Source organism: Rattus norvegicus, chromosome 3 (assembly GCF_021556685.1).
Source record: "Rattus norvegicus strain SHRSP/BbbUtx chromosome 3, alternate assembly SHRSP_T2T, whole genome shotgun sequence".
NCBI lineage: Eukaryota > Metazoa > Chordata > Mammalia > Rodentia > Muridae > Rattus > Rattus norvegicus.
The window spans coordinates 112431844-112454632 of NC_141536.1; the positions used below are offsets into that span (position 1 = coordinate 112431844).

The 22789-nt window shown below is 45.3% G+C and overlaps 1 protein-coding gene across 3 annotated transcripts in view; it reads right to left on the reverse strand.

Moving 5' to 3' along the window:
- Window positions 1-22342, reverse strand: part of Fbn1 (fibrillin 1) — a 203118-nt gene extending 180776 nt beyond the window's left edge. Inside the window, exons 1-2 of one of the 3 annotated variants that reach the window (XM_087654706.1) lie at window positions 22292-22342; window positions 21277-21615 (exon numbers count right to left, since the gene is read on the reverse strand). In XM_087654706.1, coding sequence (XP_087510832.1) covers window positions 21277-21440 — 164 coding nt within the window. In that variant the 5' untranslated portion in view covers window positions 21441-21615; window positions 22292-22342. 3 annotated transcript variants of the gene reach the window in all.
- Window positions 22343-22789: the final 447 nt, after the last annotated feature.

A 22789-nucleotide genomic window follows, 5' to 3' on the forward strand; every position in this document is an offset into this window, starting at 1 on the left:
AAGACGGTGTTTTACTCAACGGCCCTTGTGGTGACATAGATAATCAAAATCACAACATGTCTACTGATAGACTAGAGGTAAGGGATGAATTAGATTTTGCCTGCATTCTAACAGCTCATGGAATAAGAGAGGGATGTGTGTATTCTACCTCCCCATTGTGATACTTCTATTTTAATGGTTAGGTCTTCATCTGTAACTTCTCCTACAAAACTCCATCACCCTGGGGAGAGCGAGCCTCAACAGACTTGCTGTTGGAGCCAGTTCAGACACAGCACTTGGAGGCTGTGTGGGCTAACTAAAGCCTCTCTCAGTAGAGCAAACAGCTGGGCTCTACCACGTCTGACCACATCATTGCAGAAATTGGCCTCTGTGCAAGATGTCTGCAGATGTCCACATTCCTTTAGCCAGAGCCCACTTCTGCAAGTTTGGCCTGTCCAACAGCAAGATAGCCTTTCTGCTTTTTCTCCTAAGTGCAAAGCCTTCTCCAAATAGGGTTGGTGTTATAAAAACAAAGTCAGAGGGCTTTTATTTCATGTAAGCGTTTCCCAGCCTATTCAGCAATTAAATACTTAAGGTTTAGGCAAATGAGACTGATTCTGTGCCCCAAGTTACATGCTTTTTTTTTTTGACCTCTAAGAGAAAAGTTACAATTGAACCCACCAAGTATAAACCCAGAGAAAGATCAAGAAATCTGAACTGTCATGTAACAAAGTGCCCAAGGACTCATGCGACATGTGCTAAGGCCGTATCTTAGTATCACACCATTCCAGAGTTAGAGCCTTTCACTCTCCGACATGTCCTAGATCCTGGAGCAGTAGCAATGCCCACAGTGGTTCCATCTATACTCAACTACACAGCAGGGTTGCATCCGTTCACCGACACATTTTTACTTATCAAGATGAAAAGAAAAAGGAAACTCAGCGTGCACTTCCTGGTGAAGCCCGTGATACATCCCAGCATGCTTCTCACATCCCAACCGCCTCCCTTTGTTATTTTAGCACCTTTATTCTGATCCTTTCAGCGGAAGGCAGAGGTCGAGTCCGCAGTGATGTGAATACCACATGTAAGTGTTCCAGCCCATCTGCCAGTCACAACAATGTGAGTAATGGAGGCGGCTTCCGTGACCGCCTCAGGCCTCAGCCAGACACTTCGGATCAGAGACGGGCTTCTGGCTGGACCGAGCTGACACTACCCACGAAACACACAATCCTGATGCTCCACTTTGAAGGTACAAGCCAACCAACCTCTCTAATTTACTTCAAGGACTTTCTCTTGACCAAAATCACCAAAAATATTATTCTAAAACAACCTAGATATAACCAGAAAGAATACTTCATGCTCTGATTTTCAAAATCTCTGTTCCCCACTTGCTTTCCCTAGCACCAGTCAACTAGTCTTCTTTCCCCAAACTGAGGGCTGGTATCTTTCCTTCCTTCCTTCTCTCCCTTCTATCTCTGCCCCTTGCTCTTTCTCTTTGACACCACCCACTTCTTCTCTCCTCAGTGGCCATTTTCAGGACCTTTCGAATGCAGTGTTTCGTTACCGTCTTGAACCTGCACTAACTGAACGACAGTGCTCCGAGTGTGCAGCCAGCAGCTTCAGCACCACATGCACACCAGTCACGTGATCAGTTAATCACCTTGCCTCAAATCACAAAGCCACTCAACAGTGCAGTGCGGTGAGCATACAATCAGCTCCGTGCTTTCTTTGGCCAAAACCCATCCAGGCCAATCTTGACCAAAACCATGAAAGAATTCCAATCAAGGGGCAGTCTATAAGACACTTGGTCAACCTCAGGGCTATGGCAATCATTAAAAAGCAAGACAAAGTTGAGAAATTCTCTGGGGCTTAAAACAAACACACTAACTAAATATAATATGCAACGGGGTAGGCATCCTGTAATGGGGCTGGGGCATGAAAAGATGATTAGGAAAAAGGCAAGGAAAAGGATTGAACGTGGGACTGGATTAGTTCCTGCGCATTAGTACTTGTTCACTGATTGTAGTGATGGAGCCTTGGCAGGCGAAGACGCTGTCCACAGGGCACACACACACACACACACACACACACACACACACACACACACACGCATGCCCTCACTCCTGGCCTACACAGCTCTGGCAAGTTGAAGACCCAGAAGTGATTCCCCATACCTGGGACGCCACTTCAACTGACAGCTAGTTTCAATTCTTTTAGAACCTCTCTCAGGGGATTGGACCATCCATAGGTGTGTGTATTTCTTGGGGGAAAGAAAGGAAGAATTTAAGGCTCAGAAGAAAAAAAAATCCCTGAGGTTCATTGGAACAGGAAAGGATGCTGGGCTGTGAAAAGCAGCTCTTCTGATGTCTAAAGAACATCTCTGGGTGCGGCAGGTCCTGATTCCCCCAAGGCACCAGGAACCTTCTGGTTCTGGTGCTCTGCGATAAGTATCCCTAAGAGCACGGAACTCTGCTCGGATCCTGGGCCACCTGAGCCTCCCCAGAAGCCTGAGCAACAAACCACTAATGTGCTATCCTATGGGGCCCACACTCGAGTGGGCATTTGTCTCTGGGTATGTCAAAGGTGCTCACATCCAGTACACAGACAGGAGTTTTAGCCCCACAGCGTGAACTAGTTGGCCTGTGAGGGGTAAGGAAAACTTAACACAGGCATGTATGTCTCAAGGTTGTATTTCCCAAGTCTCTGAGAACACTGGACCAGTAGTTTCACAAAAATGTGAGGAGCTACTTGACAGAGTCCCGTCACCCTGGGCTTCTTCACCCACTGAGCTCGAGGTCGACCATAGCAAACCCTTTGATGTCTACTTCGATGACCGATGCCAAAGCCACATTATACTTCTCCAAAGTGTAGATGAAATTGCAGAAGTGACTGAAAACATGAGATAAACAAAGAGGGTTCCGGGGGCAGGGTGCGTCTTGAAGGGATGGACAGTCCAGGCTGGCATATGGAATCCTCTGTTCCTACTTCCTTGTTATCTCTCATACTAGAACTGGGGGATCAAGGCAAACCAGAATTCTCTCAAACTTTGCAGAAAATCTCAAACTGAGAATTCTGCCACGGAAGATGATACTTTCTGAGTGTTGTCACCCTGGGGAAGCCACCAAAGAAACCAGCTTAGAGGAAGGTGGGGTTAGGTGGATGATAGGAGGGCCAGGTAACTCCAAGCTTTAGTTCTGAATATTGGCAGCTCCTGACTGTTGAACAGATAGGGCTCCGAAACTTTATTTCTACCTATGGGTATTTGAATAAAATTCCCAGGTTGTTGCTGGAGAGTTCTGGAGCAGATCTTAGAAAGATGTTTCTGTAACAGCCCAAAGAAGATGTGTCTGCTTTTCACTAATTTGTATAGTTTTGTGCCCTGTTTTTATTTCTGTTGTTGTTTTCTTTGTTTTTTTCTATGTCTACAAAACAAAACCACTTCTTTTAGTGAAGGGAACAGGTCCGTGTTCCTGTTACACAGTTCCTGCAGCATGAGTACTGGGGTTAACTCTCCTGATTAAAATGTTAGCCATCTCTCAAATGAGAGTTTGAGGAATTTGCAACAAATGTCTGCTCGGGTAGAAAGCAATACAATGATTCGAAACCTGCTCTCAGCTGGTTCCGAAATGCACCCTGGCCATTCACTTGAGCCTTGAGTTTTGTCTTAGAAAAGTAGTGCAGGTGCACTGTCCAGTGACACAGCAGCTGTCTATCCTTGCTTAGGAGACAATGGGCCACATGTAGCTAGGGGTGACCCATTTCATGAGAGATCAGAGTCCCTACCCTTTCCCAGCACCACAGCTCTCCCCTAAAATCCAACACGAAAGCTTTCTCTCACCCAGGTGATCCCAGTATTGGCCTCCGCAGGCGCCAGGGCCAGAGGGTTTCCTGGGAGATTTTCTCAACAGATGGCCAGCATGCCTTGGGCCTCTGGGAATAGTGTCCACCCTCGAGACTCGGCCCTCGAACCTACTGCTCCCACCAACACTGAAGGAGGCTCCTGGGCAGCTCCCGCTCCCAGGTCCTTTCCTAAGAGATGCTGGCTGTGCCAGTGGAGTTTTCCACCTCTTGTTCAAATCACCAAAGTTATGCTAAGGTAGAAGATAAAATGATCAGTCCTGAGATAGAAGTGCCAAAATGAGGGTCTAAACATTGCCTTCTGGACACTGAGTGAAATTTAAAAACCTCTTCTTTCCAACTGTTGGGGAAACATTGCCGAAGCTCTGTGGTATCCTTGCATGAAATCCCTTCTCTTAAACGATGATACCTTAGGGATGGTGGTGCACACTTGTGTAGCCAGATGACTCAGGTCACCCAGAGCTGCATGCTAAAACTCTCTCTCAAAATTAATTTTAAAAGAAAATAAAACATTGTTTCCACTTTGACAGCCACAATAGATCAAGAAACCTGGGGATCCCAGCTATGGAATACCCTACAGAGTTATCTTCTTTTATTTGCCCCCTCAAGTACCAGGCTCACTCTTTAGAAACTGCCCACAATCACCAAACTCGTGGTAGCCAATCTTCGCTCTTCCATGTTTTGTGATTTTTTTCTATACCCCTTAAAGCCATGGAGCAGAAAAGGCGAACTTGGCTGGCTATGAACCTTGGGTCCATATTCAAAACTACTTCGCAAGCTTTAGAACATCAATAAACAGAGAATGGCAGGGTAAGAACATTTCCATTCTGTCACCCAAATAAATCAGCGGTTCTAGGAGATGACCATGAATAACCGAAGTCACGGGAAGAAAGGCTTGGGTTATAAAGGGACTTCCTGGTAAAAGAACACAGCCCACTTATGGACGCTCTTGACAAAAAGTCTGCAGAATTCGCAGCAAACACAGTAAGCCCACATCATAGTCTGGGCCCACAAACTAGAAACTACTATCCTACAGTCAGAGGCGGGGCCTGTGCTGGAACGCAGAGCCGCCTTCTACCCTGAGAAAGTCTCACCACTGAAAAAGCATCAGTTGCACTGAAGAATGCTCTCTTGGTTGTGCTGAAGAACGTTCTCAGTACCGCAGTGACTTTACACCAGGGTACACTCTTCTTGTCAGAATGACGATGCGTGATCTGCAGACTGACTTGTAAACAACCCTACAGTTACCACTTTCCTCTATAATGAAATATAGTCACTCTTGATTTTAAAAAATATGTAAAGGGTGGGTCAACCAATTGCAAACTGTGGATTTTATTTAGACCCTGATTTCAATGAACTATAAAAATAAAGTGTATGACTTAATAGAGAAAATTTAAGACTCACCAGATATAGTATTTAAAAAACAAATGTTAAATGTGATGCTGGGATTGGATTTACGTTTCTTGAGGAAGGCTCATCTTTGACATGTTGGAATATTTACAAATAAAAGAATTTGGGTGGGCATAGAGTGCTATCGATAAAGAGCTTGCCTTGAGAATTCGGGGACCTTGTTGGGTTCCCAAGGACCTGCTTTAAAGCTGGGCATTGCAGTTGTGTTCATAATCCCAGTGCTGAGTAACAGCACACAGGAAGGGGTCCAGGGCTTGCTGGCTAGCCACTATTGTCTCCTTTTTATGTTACAGGACAATGAGATAAAAAGGGGTAAGTGGCATTTAATGCATGGCACCTGAGGCTGTTCTCTGACCTCGACATACATGTGAATACCCACACCAACACTTGTACACACAAAAGAACGTTTCCAGGGTTTACTTCAAATAATTCAAGGCAGGAGGAGAAGTATATAAAAACAAGATTAACTCCATGTGTTCGTGTGTGTGTGTGTGTGTGTGTGTGTGTGTGTGTGTGTGTGTGTGTAGGTTGTATAAGTGTAATGTACCCGTGTGGTATATGCACATGGATGCCTATAGATACAATTCCCCACGCCCATACATGCAGAAGCTAAAGGGAGCTACCGGGTGTCCTGCTCTATTACTCTGTTTTGCACTTTCTTGAACCAGGGTCATCCACTAAGCCTGAAGCTTGGCTGGTGGTCACCAAGCCCTAGCAATTCTCTGTCAGGTGTATGCAACATGCTCAGTTTCCTGTGTGGGGATTTGAACTCAGGCCTTCATGATGAGAAAAATGCTCTCAGCTGTGGCACCGTCTCCCCAGCCCCGAGACTACCAATTGATACGCTGAGGCTAAGACATCACTGCATTCTTCTCCCTAGAACCTGAAACTTCCTAGAAATCAAACTGAAAATCTGCACATTGGAAAGTTAAATGACAACTTCGTGGCATCATCTGGTGGTTCCCAGTTCATCCTGACTGCCACAGCCTTTGACGAACCATCAACTCTTCACATGTTTCCTTCCTTCGTTTCCTGGATGAACCACCTGTATCTGTTACACACCTCTGTATTCCTGACAGGAACAAAGACCCAGACCAGAAATTACAACACTCCACCCTAACCATCTCAAACAACTGACCAGAACTAACCAATGTCTATGTGAATCTCAACAATTCAGCAGCCAACAAGTAAGAATGATGCTTACCAGGCAAAGAAGCAGAGAACAGCTTGACCGGACCTGTGCAAGCCATTAACCACGTTGGCAATGATTCATTTTTACATGTATTCTCAATCTTTCCTAATGATGAATCCATTTATGATGGTTTGAATAAAAATGGCCCCTATACCCCTAGGGAGGGGCACTAGAGAGTTATGGCCTTGTTGGAGTAGGTGTGGCTTTGTAGGAAGTGACACTGAGAGTGGGCTTTTAGGTTTCAGATGCTCAAATCTGCCCCAGTGTGTCTCATCTCTCTCCCTGTTATCTCTGGATCTAGATGTGGAGCTCTCGGCTCCTCTCCAGCACCACGTCTGCCTGCACGATACCATGCTTCCCACCATGACGATAATGGACTGAACCTCTAAACTGTAAGCCAGCCCCAATTAAATTTTTTCTTTTTTAATAAGAGTTGCCATGGTCATAGTGTCTCTTCACAACAATAGAAACCCTAAGACAATAATTTGTATTTTCAGGAAAAAAACATAAATGAGAAAAATAACCCAGCCTAAGCTCAAACACGCCTTGAGTCTGGCTTTTAAATCATATCTAGATTGTTCACAAAAGGATAAAATTATTCGCATATTCTTATAAGAGCCCTGAAAAAAAGTAAAAAATTTTAAAGGAAATTATTATTCTAAGTTCGTTTTTCTCCTGGAAGTTAAGGAAGCACAGAAAGTACTCATATTTGCATTTATATTTTTGATTTCTTAAAATAAATTTTGTTACCTATAATAGCTTTCTATCCAACCTCATTCCCATAGCTAGACAAGCCAGGCAGGCACTATAGTAGGAACTGCACCATGTCATTAAATCTTCGGACAACACAGAAAGGTGTGTGCTATAGTCTTATTTACAAGGTAATAAAAGAGGCTTCCAGAGGTCAGGCCACTTTTCTGAGGTTTCTTCCCAGTAGGTGTCGGAGCCGGGATCTGACCCAAGTACATCTATCCCCACACTCCCCAGCCTCTCTGAAAGCATGGCCATTGGCAATTAACGTTCATTGAAAACGAGTCCTCTATCTTTAAAAAAAAATAGTCCCACAAGTAATACCACTCTACCCCATTACCCACAACCAGGCTCCAACAGGAAACAGTGTGAGGTAATTATAGCATAACCCCCAGCCACCAGCTCTGGGGTTTTATGACTGAACTGCCAAATCACTTCTAGCCAACTCTGTAGGAAATGTTCAGACACTTTCTCAGATTCCAGCTGAAACGTCAACTGTGTGGCCCTGGGGAGTTGAGAGCTCGCAGGGTGGTAATAGAATATAAAATTTGCAAACTTGAGGTCAGTGGCCTAAATTCTCGGGTATGAAACAGCAGTAATCCGTGGGAGATTAAAAACAACATGTGGGCTTGAAGGGTGTGTGTCAGGGCTGCCTTTGCCTGGCCCATATCATCTTTGACTTATCCATCAGCAAAGAGAAAGATAACCAACGGCAGGTCTGCCCAGAATCGTTAAGAAAGAGAGTTCTATCAACGGCTTGAGAAGTGCATTCATTCTGAGTGCTAAGGATTCAGTCCAGCTCAAACACAGATAATGCTCAATAAACAATTGTCATTAAAATTAAGCAGATGTTCTTCAAACATATGAGGGGGACTGTAGAAGACAATGCCATTAAAAAATGTTCCCATCTCGACATGTTTAATCTCATAGAGTCTAAGTGCATAAATCAGTAACTGGATAGTGGAGTATGCACATTCTGAAGCAAAAGACTGTGCTTAACTGCATCCAGAATTGTCCTGGCCCATGCCAGGGCCTGATCCTGCACCTGTCAACTAGAAGTATAGAAAAGGGAGAAGAAGGGGTTAATTGCTCCTTAGACACCTTAAGACAATTGCTGCTTTCCTTTATCTACCCCTCATGCCTTTATTAAATTAGGCTCCTTTAGAAAAATCCTCATTCCTCCCAAGACTGACAGATAAAAGTAAAGATCTATAACTATTGCGTAGTCTTCTCCAAAGGAAGGAAGGAAGGAAGGAAAGAAGGAAGGAAGGAAGGAAGGAAGGGAAGAGGGAGGGGCGAGAGAGGGAGGGAGGGAAGGAGGAGGAAGACATCATAGTTGGGCACAGTGACACACACTTAGAATCTCAGCACTTGGAAGGCAGAGGCAAGGGGATGGCTGACAAGTTCAAGGCCAGCCTGGTCTACATAGTAAGACCCTGTTTCCAGAAAGAAAGAGAAGGAAAGAGAGGGTAGGAGAGAGGGGAAGGGAAAGAAAAGAAGGAAGTAAAGTGAGGTCCTTGATGTCAGAGAGTTGCTTATGCCTAGTATACTGTGAGACCTGAAGACACCTGTCAGCTCTCTGGGGTCTGAACACAGGGAACCGGATGAACTACCAACACTGCGTGCTTCCACCCAAACCAGATCCGCTCCTGTGTGGCTTCTACAGCTAAGCAATAAAGAAGAAAATGTGTACCATTAGCACTTCTTCATGGCCCTTCTCTGGGTCCTGGTTAGCATCTGAAAACTTCTAAAACGCATCTCTTTATAAACATATCTCACTAACGTCACCAAGAAAGCCTTTAACAATGTCCCCAACAGGGCCGGTGACTCAGTCAGCAGTTAGAGCACCTATTGCAGAGATCCCAGTCTGTCTCCTAGCACCCGTGTAGTGCGGCTCACAGGACCTGCTGCCCAATGCTTAACTCCACAGGCGCCTGCACTCACTTGTACGGAGCCACATACATAAACAGAGGGTTAAAAACAAACTAAATTTTTAAAGGTATTCACACAGACACAATCCTATTGGGACTTGTCTGGTCGTGTAGTCCTCTCATCGCCAGTGAGAGGTCAGCTAACTGTGGCCATTGGCTGTTACCCACAGAACTATTTATACAGCACCACATTCACAGGTGCATAATGCGCCCTGTTTAACCTGCCTGCCTTTCACCGCATTCCTCTGGGTGTCTGCGTGGAATCTTTTCTGTCTTGGATTGACTCCTTCAGAAACCCTGAACAGGCTGAAGGTCACCCGCGTGAGGAAGTTGTCTACGGAAACTCCGCACCTGTTCTGTCCAGCCCCAGCCCATAGCTGAACAGAACTTCACTCCAGAATGTTCTCCTCCAGCCTCCCTCAGCTTTTCCCCTTCCTTCCGGTAACAAAACCTTACTTGTATCTTTCTTTTGGAAGATTCCAAGTCTCCCACATGCTTATTAGTTGGGGTATATTTACTTTTCTTAACTTTCAAACTCTAATATTTCTATCTGTCCCATTTTACTTGTAGCTGCAGTTATAAAATTACTTTCAAAAGGAGAGAAAGCTGAGCCGATGAGTAGATGATGATGTAAAAGAAGGAGAAGGCAGATCCAGGATCAGTGGTGGTGATGCAGTCCCAGCATGGGGCTGGGGTTTGCTGCCACCTTTGTTACTGCTTGCTGTCTTTGGCCTCTGCCTAGAATTACAGGCTTGTCACCACACTCAGCCTGGAAAAGTCACCATAGGAGGGTTGTGAGTTCAAAGGCAACCTGGATTGCATAGTGATAGTCTGTTAGAAAAAAAAGGGGAAAGGGTTGAAAGAGGGAGAAATAGAGGAACAAAGATGGCAATGAGGAAGAGGCAAAAGAAAAGAAAATAGTCTCTGGGAATAGGCTCTTTATTAATACAGAGATTGTCGTAAAATTTAACCACAGACCGAGTGTATCCATAGGCTGACATAAATCCTGTCTCTCAGCACCAGTGTCATAAATGGTGGTACTATATTTGGAATTCGATGTGTATATTTGAATGTAAGTATGACGGATGGTCTAGGAATTCACAGCCCTTCAAAACACTGACCCAAATCACTTGTCTAATGGGGCCGTTCTCCCACTCTGCCTACTCTGTCTGGAGTACATTTCTGGCTGGGAATGGTGGAGATGGGGAATTTTCCTTTCTCCCTTCTGCTCTGAGGGGGCTTGAGTAAACACACTGGGCGATAACTTTAACTGAAAATACCACTTAAGCTGAGAAAGTTGCAAAGTCACAGGGAACTTAAAGCCAAATTCGCTATAGCGTGGAGCTCACACAAGAGTCTGGCTGCGGTCCTGATCTGGTTTTCCTCAGTGGCACTGTGGTGACTCCCTCTAGCACAAGCGTGGTGCGGTCCGGCTCTTGACCACTCGGCTCCACTGGCAACTGCAAACCTATTGCTGGTTCTTGTTTGCAACCTCTGGTTCCAAAACCAAAACGTACACAAAACCAGAAAGGGAAGGATGATCCAAGAGATGGAGAAAAATGAGGCTGGGGAAGAAATTGACGATAGAATCACATATAGAAAAGCAAGACCAAAAATGCTGAATACTTAACAAAACAGAGTGTGCTGGGCGTGGTAGTGCGCACCTTTAATCCCAGCACTTGAGAGGCAGAGGCAAGAGGATCTCTGATTTCGAGGCCAGCCTGGTATATAGAGAAAGTTCCAGGACAGCAAGGGTATTCGGAGAAACCCTGTCTTCAAAAACGAAAAAGAAAAAGAAAATAAAAGAAAAAGTGGTTTCACAACAGAGTTTTCACCGAATTTCATAATTCTAAAGGAAAGCAATAAGGATGTGTGTTTATAGTGCTTATACGTAAATAAACACACATAGCCATTGGCCGCCATCTCATTTCCGAAGGCCGTGTGGGCTCTCAGTGGGGAGCTGCGCATGAGGCGAGGGTCCTGCTCTTAAACACTGATCCGACAGAATTGTCCTGGTATGTCATTCGTGGGGCATCCTCATTCCGAAGCAACACGGCAAGATACAATACTCATCCTCCGTGGAAAACAGGGACGACCGGATTAGGTCAAACCTGAATTAAAACCAAAAGTACTGGATTATCTCTCTCAAAGGCCCCTTGCTTCTCTCTGCACACTAGTCTAACTGTGCTCCTAAGAGTTTCTCCTTACCCTGCAGAGACACACTGCTCCTCACATGCAAAGCAGCATCTGTTGTCCAAGCCCTTGAATCTGGGAAGTGACTTCTGTGGAATTCCTGGTCACATAATTTCAGGCTAAGTTTGAAGAGAACCTAGTGGCTTCCAATGTTCTTGCTCCTGGGAGATCCAGAACCAGTACATAGAGAGTCTGGCTTTGTTTCTCGGGAGATCATGCAGAAAGGCCATCGATTGAAGACAGTCTGAGACCACAAGGAAGTTAGCTGAGGAACTCGGCCAACACTTGGAGTACATGAGCCCATTCAAGGTCAGCCAGCCTGCAGCCATTTGAGTCAGCCTGCATTCAGGATATGGGGTTCCAACATGCCACCAAGAAATAGCTCCAACAGACACAATCTTGAGCAAGGCCTAGCAATGTATGGGGGGCTCAGTTTTCCGCTGACAAAAACATACTTAATGGTTGCATCCTAAAGGGCAGTCCCAGGCTGGAGACTACATAAGAGAGCTTTAAAACCCAAGAAACCCCCACCACAGCCTAACTTCTTTATTTCTATTTAGATGAATTACACCAAGGTAAACAGGTTGGCAGTTCTGCTATTGCTCTCCCTGACCAACAGGCACTATGAGGAGCCAACACAGGAGTCTCTGTCTATGTTCCTGCCCCACAGAACTGTAAAACCATACAGTTGTTCAGAGCAGCTTCTGAATAGCAAAATATGGCCAAACCATGGATGAGAGTCAGGGTCTCGAGGTCGTGGGAAGCTCAGGGTGACCTTGTGCCCTCTTGTTTTCTCAAAAATGGGCTTTTATGACTTCATGTGTGAGATATTTGACTTATATGTAGTAGGAACGTTCCAGGTTCTCTTCTCCTTTACCTCTTCCCACCGGCTGTTCAGCTATACCGCCTGTGCAGTCCAAGCCTCTTCATCATCAACTCTGCTGCTTTTGCTCAGTCTACTCTCAGTGAGCCCCACATTGCTCCCTAGACTCCCAGCTTCTGGTCCTCCTACACTAACCCCATGGCTTTCCCGCCACTGCTTCTGTAACACAGGACTGACCCTGCTGCCATCTTGGAGTCCCTCTCATCCTAACTTTTCACAGCAGTGAGTTGGTAATGCTTCTGTGGATCCCATTCCTGCCCTTAACAGCATCATCTCTTTGTACAGGATCACAAGGCAGCAAACTTCAGACCACACTGGACAGTGCCAGCAGATCAGTGCAGTGCAAAGCTGGCCTCCTGTGCCCAGTGTCCCCCATTCCCAAATACTTCATTTCACATCTTCTCCGTCTTGTGTCTTTCTCCCGTTATGCCAGTTTTCTGTATCCTCCAACCTCTGGTTTAATAATTAACCTTGCACAGTCAGTCAATTAAAATTGGTCCATATCTAACCATCCACAACCATCTATGAACCCTACCCATGCCCAAGAATTCTCAGAGAAATAAAGCACACAGGGCCTCTACCTCTCTGCCACTTTTATATTGCCCAGTCAAAGGCTGTGGAACTGTCTCTGTAAAGGGCCAAACAGCAAATATTCCCAGCTTTGCAGAGGTTCTATCTCTGTCACAGCTACGTCATTCAAGGGCTGCAAAGAGCAGGCGGCCCTGTGGTAACATACGCACAAATGAGTCAACATGGCTTCATTCTCAAACACAGCCTGGTCCACAGTCTGCAGAGCCAGTGAACTCTTACTGTGATATCTCTTCTTATTAATCCCTTTCCAACAATGCTTCTGCTGGCCTGTAACAGGATATACCTTCAACTAATGTTGAGTTGTTCCCTCCCCCAGGAGAACATCCTAGAGAAAGAAGGTATCAAGAGGATTGAAGAAAGACATTTACCAGCTATAAAGTTTAATTTAGCCGAGAAGCATCAAAATATTAAGTTAAAAGGGAATCAAGCCAAGTCTCTTAACTCTAGGTGATTTCCCTAGGGCAATGACTGGAACTTTACAATATTTGGATTTTTTTCCAACCTGCTAGATGTACAAAGACATTTAATCTCCCTAGTAAGAAGTTATATATTGAGGAATTAATACTACTAAAGAGTGCCTGTCGTAGACACAGCAAAGCTTGCTATTTTAACAATAATTGCTTCCATTTAATATTAAAATTTTGAGTTTGCAGATAACCAATACAAAAAGCAAAGCAAACAACTAAATAATTCATCTTTACCAGCAAAAGTGTAAAACTATACATCAGCCTCCCTGGAAAGAGATGTGTGTTGCTTAACTCTACTTGAAAGATGGTTTTCTTACTCGGATTTGGAAAAGAAGAGATTCTAGATGATAAAAGTAATACATATTCAACATACAACAAAGACACGTGCTTCACTATGTTCACAGCAGCCTTATTTATAATAGCCAGGAGCTGGAAAGAACCCAGATGCCCTTCAACAGAGGAATGGATACAGAAAATATGGTACATCTACACAATGGAAAACTACTCGGGTATCAAAAACAATGACTTCATGAAATTCATAGGCAAATGGATTGAACTAGAAAATATCATTCTGAGTGAGGTAACCCAATCACAGAAAAACACACATGGTATGCACTCACTGATAAGTGGATATTAGCTCAAAAGCTCAAATTACCCAAGATATAATCCACAGACCACGTGAAGTTCAAGAAGAAGAATTACCAAAGTGTGGATGCTTCACTCCTTAAAAGGGGGAACAAAAATATTCATAGGAGGGGATATGGAGACAAAGTTTGGAGCAGTGACTGAAGGAACGGCCATTCAGAGCCTGCCCCACAAGTGGCCCATACATATACAGCCACCAAAACTAGATAAGATGGATGAAGCTAAGAAGTGCATGCTTACAGGAGCCAGATATAGATCTCTCCTGACAGACATAGCCAGAGCATAACAAATACAGAGGCAAATGCTAGCAGCAAACCACTGAATTGAGAGTGGGACCCCCGTTAGAGGAATTAGAGAAAGGATTGAAAGATCTGAAGGGGTTTGCAACCCCATAAGAACAACAATGCCAACCAACCAGAGCTCCCAGGGACTAAACCACTACCCAAAGACTATACATGAACAAACCCATTGCTCCATCTGCATATGTAGCAGAGGAAGGCCTTGTTGGGCACCAATGGAAGGAGAAGCCCTTGGTTCTGTCAAGGTTGGACCCCCAGTGTAGGGGAATGTTGGGAGGGGGAAATGGATGGGGAGGAGAATACCCTTATAGAAGAAGGGGAGGGGATGGGATAGGGAGTTTATGTCCAGGAAACCAGGAAAGGGAATAATATTTGAAATGTAAATAAAAATGTCCAACAAAAAATTAATACATAATACTCTTGGCTCAGAGGCTGGGGAGTATAGAAGGGTGTGTCTGAGATGGTTACTACAACTTTAGTAATGCAAGCTCTAATATTAAATATGATATACGCACCATCCAAGGTCCTGATGGCACTGAGATCATATGATTCTTTCCGTTTATTAATGCTGGGCTGAAGTCTCAGAAAACATTTTTATTTAAGTATGGTATGAGATTAACCACACTTAGGATTTTTGAACTATTACTACAGATTATTAGAAGTTTTAAGTGGAATTTCACCAATATCTTGGTCCTGCATCTTAGCTCATTGATGCAAGAAATAAAAACCACAATTAAAATTAGTTTTAAAAAGTTGAATAGTAAGACTTTGGTTATGTTTGTCAGGGTGAATGGATGGAGCCAACTGCCATCTCCTAGAAATACTGTATGGATCGGATGAACGTTACATGTGTGCCTAGAACATACAGAGAGCAGTTTCTCACGTAAGTGCTATCTAAGCATTGTCGTACACGACTATTACACCGGGCCCTAAGTCTCTGTTTAGAGATACAATGATTTTAGTTTATAATGCTGTGAAATAGGTGCATGTTTGATAAAAATAAACTTCACATTTTGAGTTTTGATTTCCCCCTAGCCCCGCCCCATCCTGCCCCTAGCTCCAGGATGACCAATACACTCGATCAAAGTCCTTGGAAGAATTTATCAGTGCTTAGCTTCATCAAACCAAGGAACACGATGCTGCAGCGTTGTTTAGCCTGATAGCAGACTGTCTGTGGCTGCTCTTCGTGAATGGATTTTGGTCGTCTGTAAACTATGAAGCCCCTCCAAGCTGGGTGTTGTTACACATCTCTGGAATTCCACTGAACTAAGTAAACACTGGGTTCCGATCAAGGCTTCCAGAATTAAAGGTTCTTTGAAACACATTTAATGGTATTAGTGGTTCTATTAGTGTTATTATGATTTATGATTGATGATATTATGATTTGCCTTTAATGATTTCACAAACTAATAGGAAAGAAAATCAAGTCTAGGGTCTAGGGAGAGACCTTCACAGCAAAATGTGGGCTTCAGTTCAATCCCTAACCCCAACTCATCAAGCCAGACAGGTGTTGCAAACCTGGAATTCCAGCCCTGGGAGACAGAGACAGACAGTTACCAGGTGCTTGCTGGCCAGTCAGCATAGTCTAATCAGAGAGCAGCCCCAGGGAGAGCCCCAGCTTCATTAAACAAGGTGGATGACTCCTGAGAAATGACTCCTCAAACTGACCTCTGACCACCATCGACGTGTCCATATATGTGCCAGTTCACCCCTCCCCAACACACACAAACGGACATGTACACCTGTCCACACATCCACATGTGAGACCACACAAGGAATAATCGCGTTTTAATAATCATGAAATAATAAGTGTTCGCAGACTTTTGGTGTTGTGTTTGATAGATGAGTGATTTCGGCTCTCTTGAGGAATGTTATTAAAGTAAGCCCAGGTGCTGGGCAGTGTCCAGAATCAAAGAAGTTGTTAAAATAGTTTACTTGTCTTCCAAAAAAGCAAGTAAATGGAAAACCAAAGCTAAAGCTCCCAGAGTGTCTGAGTGAGTGGTTTGGTTCTGAGTGTATATTCTAGTTGTTTAGCATTTTGCTGGGGTAGTTATGGGTTATTAGTATAATGCTATGGTTTTTAACAAAGGACTGTTTCAATATTATTTAAAATTCCAATTAAGCTTGAAGGCATGTCTAGACTTCCGTTGCCTTCCACTCTGAAATCATGACGCCGTGTGTTAATGTGTGTTTTTATTCATTTATATCAATAGCTTACCCGTTCTTTAAAGGCATAGATGAAAAAGTCAAATAATTTTTTTACTTTGTATTTAAAAATTGGAATTACATAAACTTCCTGCTTAAGAAAATCTGTGTTTTTTAAATTGTGTCTCAATATATTAGCTTCCTCTTCTCATAAATGTGACAACAAAAGATGCTATTTTTCAGGACTTCCCCTATATGTAATTAGGAGACTATGTGGCTTTAGCTGAGTCTTAACGCTGTCTTTATGAGTCAAACAGGCTGTTTAAAGTCTCTGTTATTCCCATGAAATTTCACTAAGAACTCGCTTCTGTAATTAATCTCCGGAATTTGCCATCACATAATCTACCCTGATTATGAACTTTTCCATAGGTGTTTTTATAGTAATAAAAACTCTGGACAATATAAACATATAAACAAAGACCAAAAAGAATCAAGAGAAGGGTGACAAACCTTGTAAAACACATGGGAGTCCTGTGAATGTCAACTTGTCAGCCTGTGTCAGTCTGTCAGCCTATGTCAACCTATCAGCCTGTTAGCCTGTGTTAGCCTGTGTCAACCTGTCAACCTGTCAGTCTGTGTCAGCCTGTGTCAGCTTGTCAGCCTGTGTCAAGTTGTCAGTCTGTCAGCCTGTGTCAAGTTGTCAGTCTGTCAGCCTGTGTCAGCCTGTGTCAGCCTGTGTCAGCTTGTGTCAGTCTGTCAGCCTGTCAGCCTGTGTCAGCCTGTCAGCCTGTGTCAACCTATCAGCCTGTGTTGTCTGTCAGCCTGTCTGCCTGTCAACCTGTCAGTCTGTCAACCTGTCAGTCTCTCAACCTGTAAGCCTGTCATCCTGTTAGCCTGTGTCAGCCTGTGTCAACTTGTCAGCCTGTCAGCCTGTGTCAGCCTGTGTCAGCCTATGTCAACCTGTAAGTCTGTGTCAGCCTGTCAGTCTGTGTCAGTCTGTATCAGCCTGTGTCAGCCTGTCAGCCTATCAGTCTGTATCAGTCTGTGTCAGCCTGTCAGCCTGTCAACCTGTCAGCCTGTCTACCTGTCAACCTGTCAGCCTGTCAGCCTGTAAGTCTGTCAAGCCACATACCAGCAACAAGGACACAAGACTCATTCCCAATTACTGGAGACTTAGGGAAAAGAGTTTCAGACTAAGGAATGTCTCCCTTTGGCATGAAACTGTAATATTTCCTTATTTAGGCACTAAAGAAATAAGGCCATCATAAAGATAGGACACATAACTCCTCTCTCCAACTAGGGCTGGCTTGTTGCTTTTGCTGTTATTGTCCTTGGTGGTACTGTGTTACACTACTGAGACATCTTCCACTTTTTACCTAATCACAGTGTTAAACTTTAGCTGAGAGAAATTCATACGAAATGAAATGCCCACAGTTATGACTGTGTTATTTCTCAACAAGTCTTTTCACACATGGCCAGGCAAAAGAAAACTACTAAATGCATTTACTATTTGAAAATTATTTTTTAAGCTTGCAAACTTTGGGCCAGTAAGATGGCTTAGCAGGTAAATGTGCCTACTGCCAAGTATGACAGCTTTAGTTCAATTTCCAGAAACTAGTGATTGAGTGAGAGATTCTGCAAGTTGTCCTCTGGACACACACACACACACACACACACACACACACACACACACACACACACACACAGACTGTGTTGCCCAAACACATACAACAAATAAGTAGAATATAAAAAAATAAATAAACATTCAAACTTTCACTGGAAAATTAAGGAAATGTGGGTTTTTGCTGAGTGAATGGGGACCACCATATCTTTTAATTAAAGAAAGAAAGAAAGGAAGGAAGGAAGAAAGAAAGAAAGAAAGAAAGAAAGAAAGAAAGAAAGAAAGGTTCCCAATAAAAGCTGAAATTGACAATTTACTTCAAGAAAACATAGCAAAAGTTGGGGGTGGGGACTGAGGATGCTTAAATTTCTACAATGCCAAAGCTCTGCTGCCCAGCAAGAAGAAAAACGGAAGGAAACATTGCTAAAGGGAGCAGGAGAGAAGACGGACTGGGGTGGCACACCTAGCAGGGGACAAGTTCTCCAGTCTGCAGAGCAACAGACCTGACAGGAAACTTAGGTCTGGCACCTGTCACCATCAGAGGAAGAGCAGAGGGTGGGGCTTGTAGGAGAGCAGACAGTCCGTGCCAGACATCAGTGTGTGAATTATTAGCAATGCATCAAAACACCTCAGTCATCACCTCTGTTTCACATAAGTGGGTCTACAAACCACCTCTACTTCAGAAACCCAGCATGTCCATCCAACTAACAGGCAGGTGTCAGCATAGTCAGAGGGGAGCTTTGAACTACATAACACATTAGTGAAGACAAATAGAAACCTTATAACTGGGCAAACACCGTGCATAGCTTGCTCTTCTTATGGTTTACACAGCAGACCGTGGCTGAAAGACTCTTCACGTGAGACCATAATGGCAGTGAGTAAAGAGAGATTTCAAAATCAGCATCAGAATGGGTGTGTTTAGAATCTGGGAGAAAACTATGATCCAGCAGTTGTGCTTGGATTACATTGTGCCACATATAAGCTTATGCATATGCATGCAATATACAGAAAGATGTTGTTAATAGCAAAATATTTACTATACTCTCAAGAGCCATCATTTGGCTCTGCACCACCATATCATTGAAATCTACAAACCAAAAGAACATAAGTTAACAGTTGGATACAATGAAGATATATAAAAAGTGAAGGCATACATTATATACAGTTTATCCATGTAGTAAGACACGTATACATACATATGTTTATCTATATACATATATATATATATAACATGCATGTAGGTAATATATGTACTGCATATGTAGATGTGTATATGTCTATAATTTTGCTAGAAAAATATGTGCAGTGTACATAAAAAGTAGAAAGGAAGTACTTTTAATTGTATATCTTTTAAAGTCTTTTTGGCCACAGCCATACATAGAAATGGAGGCAGAAAGCCATATAAATAAATATCATAAGAGCTAGGAATAGTCATAATGGCTGTTCTACTAACGCTGCGTGTGAAAAAGACTCACAAAAACTGCAACAGGCTGGGATCTGTTGGAGATCAGACACTAGGAGAAGTACAGAGATGTAACTGCATTCATAAGCACATGTGAACCCCAGTGGTGTGGTAAAGAGCAGTTCTGCCAGCAGAAAAAGGAAATACTCTCTGCCTGTCAGGTTGTCTCCTCCCAAAGGGACACACGAGCTGGTGACAGAAACACGTTAAGATCCGCAAAGCTCTAGCATTAAGACTTGCCACCCAGAGTGAAAGATCTATCTATCTATCTATCTATCTATCTATCTATCCATCCATCCATCCATCTCTCTATGTCTATCTATCTCTCCCTCCCTCTCCCTCCCTTCTTCCTAGCTCCCTCTCATATATGTGTGTGTACATGTATATATGAGCAATTCCATCACAAAGACACTAAGATGATATTGTGCAGCAGAAATATACTTTTGAAAGAAAAATGCTGAACCAAACAAAGCCCTCTTGAGAACATATTAAAATCAGCTTTTCCACCCATTTACTGAACTCTTGTCAAGCCTTCTACACAGGGCAACCGTTGTCTGTTGCTTGGTCAGAGTCAGTAGTTATTCCCGATGATGTTGTTAGAATTCTGGGTCTGTTTTCCACAAAGGTCAGGACAGAACTGGTTTAGCTATTTTCTGAGATCAAACAATCAGAAAGATTTTAGCACAGCCTAAGTGCTCACTGATCCCTCATCCAGACAAGGACTCAAAAGCTGTTCCATGTACCCCTCTCTTGCTTCTTGTACTGAAGCCATACAAATACATACATACAAACATACATACATACATGCATGCATGCATACATACACTACATCACTACATATACACAAAACAGTCTACAAAACAAACAAACAAAAGAATATCCAAAGAACACCTTCACCATGTCATCCGGGGTCACATTATCAAGTTACAGGGTCAATGCACCCCTAGAATGACAAGAAAGTTCAGCGTGTGCATTCCCTGAGATCAATGAGCAGGCTCTTCCAAAGGACAGAACAGTGGCCATTCATTTCCATCCTACCCCTTCTAGTAGAGGCTCCAACTTAATCTCAGAGATTGTCCTTTTTAAACGTTTAAAAACGCTTAAAAGAATTATTTCCACTCTCCTTCAGCTCCGGAAACTGCCAAGCCTTAGACCGCCAACCTGACCAATCTAAATCACTCCTGCTGTAATACTGGGGCGTGGGAAGCTAATAGTACAAGGGTTTTCCAAGAAGATACCACAAGAACACCCGCTTTGGGCCAGCCACAGCGACATTACTCCAGCAGCCATAAGCAGAATTCAAGCAGCCCAGACACTAGTTCTCAAAAACCTTTGCCCCGCAGACTTCCAGAGTCTGAAAGGGAGTGTACAGTCCTGGTTTTCATGAGCATGTCTTAGGAGCGGACCATCTCCTGACCACGCATCTCATCTTGGTCTCCGAATTCTTTCCTTTCCTTGCTGCCTCCCAAAGAGCTGATGCCCACATGGGAAAGCACTTCTCCCTGCACACTACCGGAATTGGTAAGCAGCAAAAGCAGTGGGCTTCTCCCTTTCTCTGGGTTTCAGCTCCTCCCCTTCTTCCACAAGGAATCTTTCTAGCCTCCCCAAATCTGCCTCAACAATAGCCCAGGATTCCCTCCAGCCAGGACCTCTCCTCTGGGCCAGGAACAAGGCAAGTTATCTGAACAAGAGTTGATGACCGAGTAACCATGGCACTTTCAGGCTGTCCCCCAAGAGGTCTCACCCAGGGTCCTCTACCGGCCAGAACTGGCCCTGTCAGTTGCTGTGGATCTCAAAGTCCCAAGAAGGACGAGGGGAGGCACACCGAAGCGGCTGGGAGCTTCTCTTACCCTTTCAGAGCATCGTGTCCTCCGCCGCCTCGTCTCTTGGCGCGATTGGCTCTGGTCTCCTTTAGGCTCCCAGCCTCCAGATTGGCATCCGCCCCATGGCTCGTGTAGGACTCGAGGAGCAGGGCGAAAGCCAGCGCGACCTCCAGCAGCCCTCCTCGCCGCATGGTGCCGCCGGCCGCCACTCGCTCCGCCGCCGCCGCGCCTTCCAGCGGCCCGCGTCTCCGGGATCCCGCTGTCTCGCTGTCTCGCTGCTCCCGCTGTCCTGCTACAGGGAGGTCCCGGCCTGGGTCCTACCGCTTTCTTCTCTCGGGACTGCTCCCACTTCGGGCAGCCCCTGTCCTGCAACACAGACAAGTCCCCAAGGCGGGGGGGTGGGGGGGGAGACACTCAGGGCTCCGGGATGCTGAAAGCTCGCAGTCCCCGGTGCCGAGCCCAGCCCGCGCGCCGCCTGCGCGTGGCGCAGTTAGCCGGAGGAACGAGGACCGTTCGATTCCAGCTGGCTGCAGAGTCAGAGCCCGGCGACTGGCATCCGCGGACCCTGCGGCCTCGCGGCGCCAAGTACTGTGTCCCCAGGGAGCCCCGGCGTCCCGCGAGCCGGCTGCCTACAATGTCTTAATGGCACTAATTGCGCGCGGTGACGGCTGACGCCCCAGCTCCCCAAACAGGGTCCTCTCCGCCCACATACCGGGTCACTGGCCAGCCCCGCAGTCCCCTGCATCCGACGTGGAGCAGGGCACTGCAGTCCCGGGTCTTGCAGCTGTCAGGCAGAGAGGGCCAGCTGCAGATGCTCGAGACAACCCCTCACCCTGCCCGGCCTCCTGCCCTCGAGGCCGCGCAAACGGCCCTCCAGACCCCCGCCTGCCGCCCGACCCCGGCGGGACCCCGTGAGACCCACTGGACTAGCGGCTTGGACTTTCAGGCGGCGGTGGCTGCTCTGCTCCGCAGCTGTCCCAGCTGTGGCTGCCTGTGGCACCCACAGTCTCTGCCCCAACTCTGCGGCCCCCTCCTTTCCCACCTCTTCAAGTATCGTCCGCGCAGCGGTTTCTCGCGAGAGAAATACTTTTTTAAAAAAAAAGAAAGAAAGAAAAAGAAAATGACACCCTCCCCACCTCCCCCCATCACCACCCCACCCCCGGCCCCATCTATCCTCCCTTTCCACTCCCCTCTGCCAGCCACCGCCCGGGACCCGGGCCTCCCTCATTCGCCGGATCAGTGCCCTGGGAGGAGGCGGAGGTGACCCAGTCCTGCCTGGCCTGGGATATTCCGTCCCGGGGTGGAGAAAGGGGAATGGGAAGAGATGGAGTAGCGGTTTAGACCGTTCTGCCTGCGGCTGAGAGGTCTAGACCGGAGATTCCCGCGGACAGAGCTGTGCCACCTGCACTGAGAACGCATGTTGGACACCTTGGTCTCCGAGGCCCAGGAGGCCCTGGCCAGAAAGGGGCCCTGTGGCAGTGGTCCTTGCTTCTCAACCCAGCCTTCTGTGTCTCTGCTGTCTGGCTGGGAGGAGAAACTG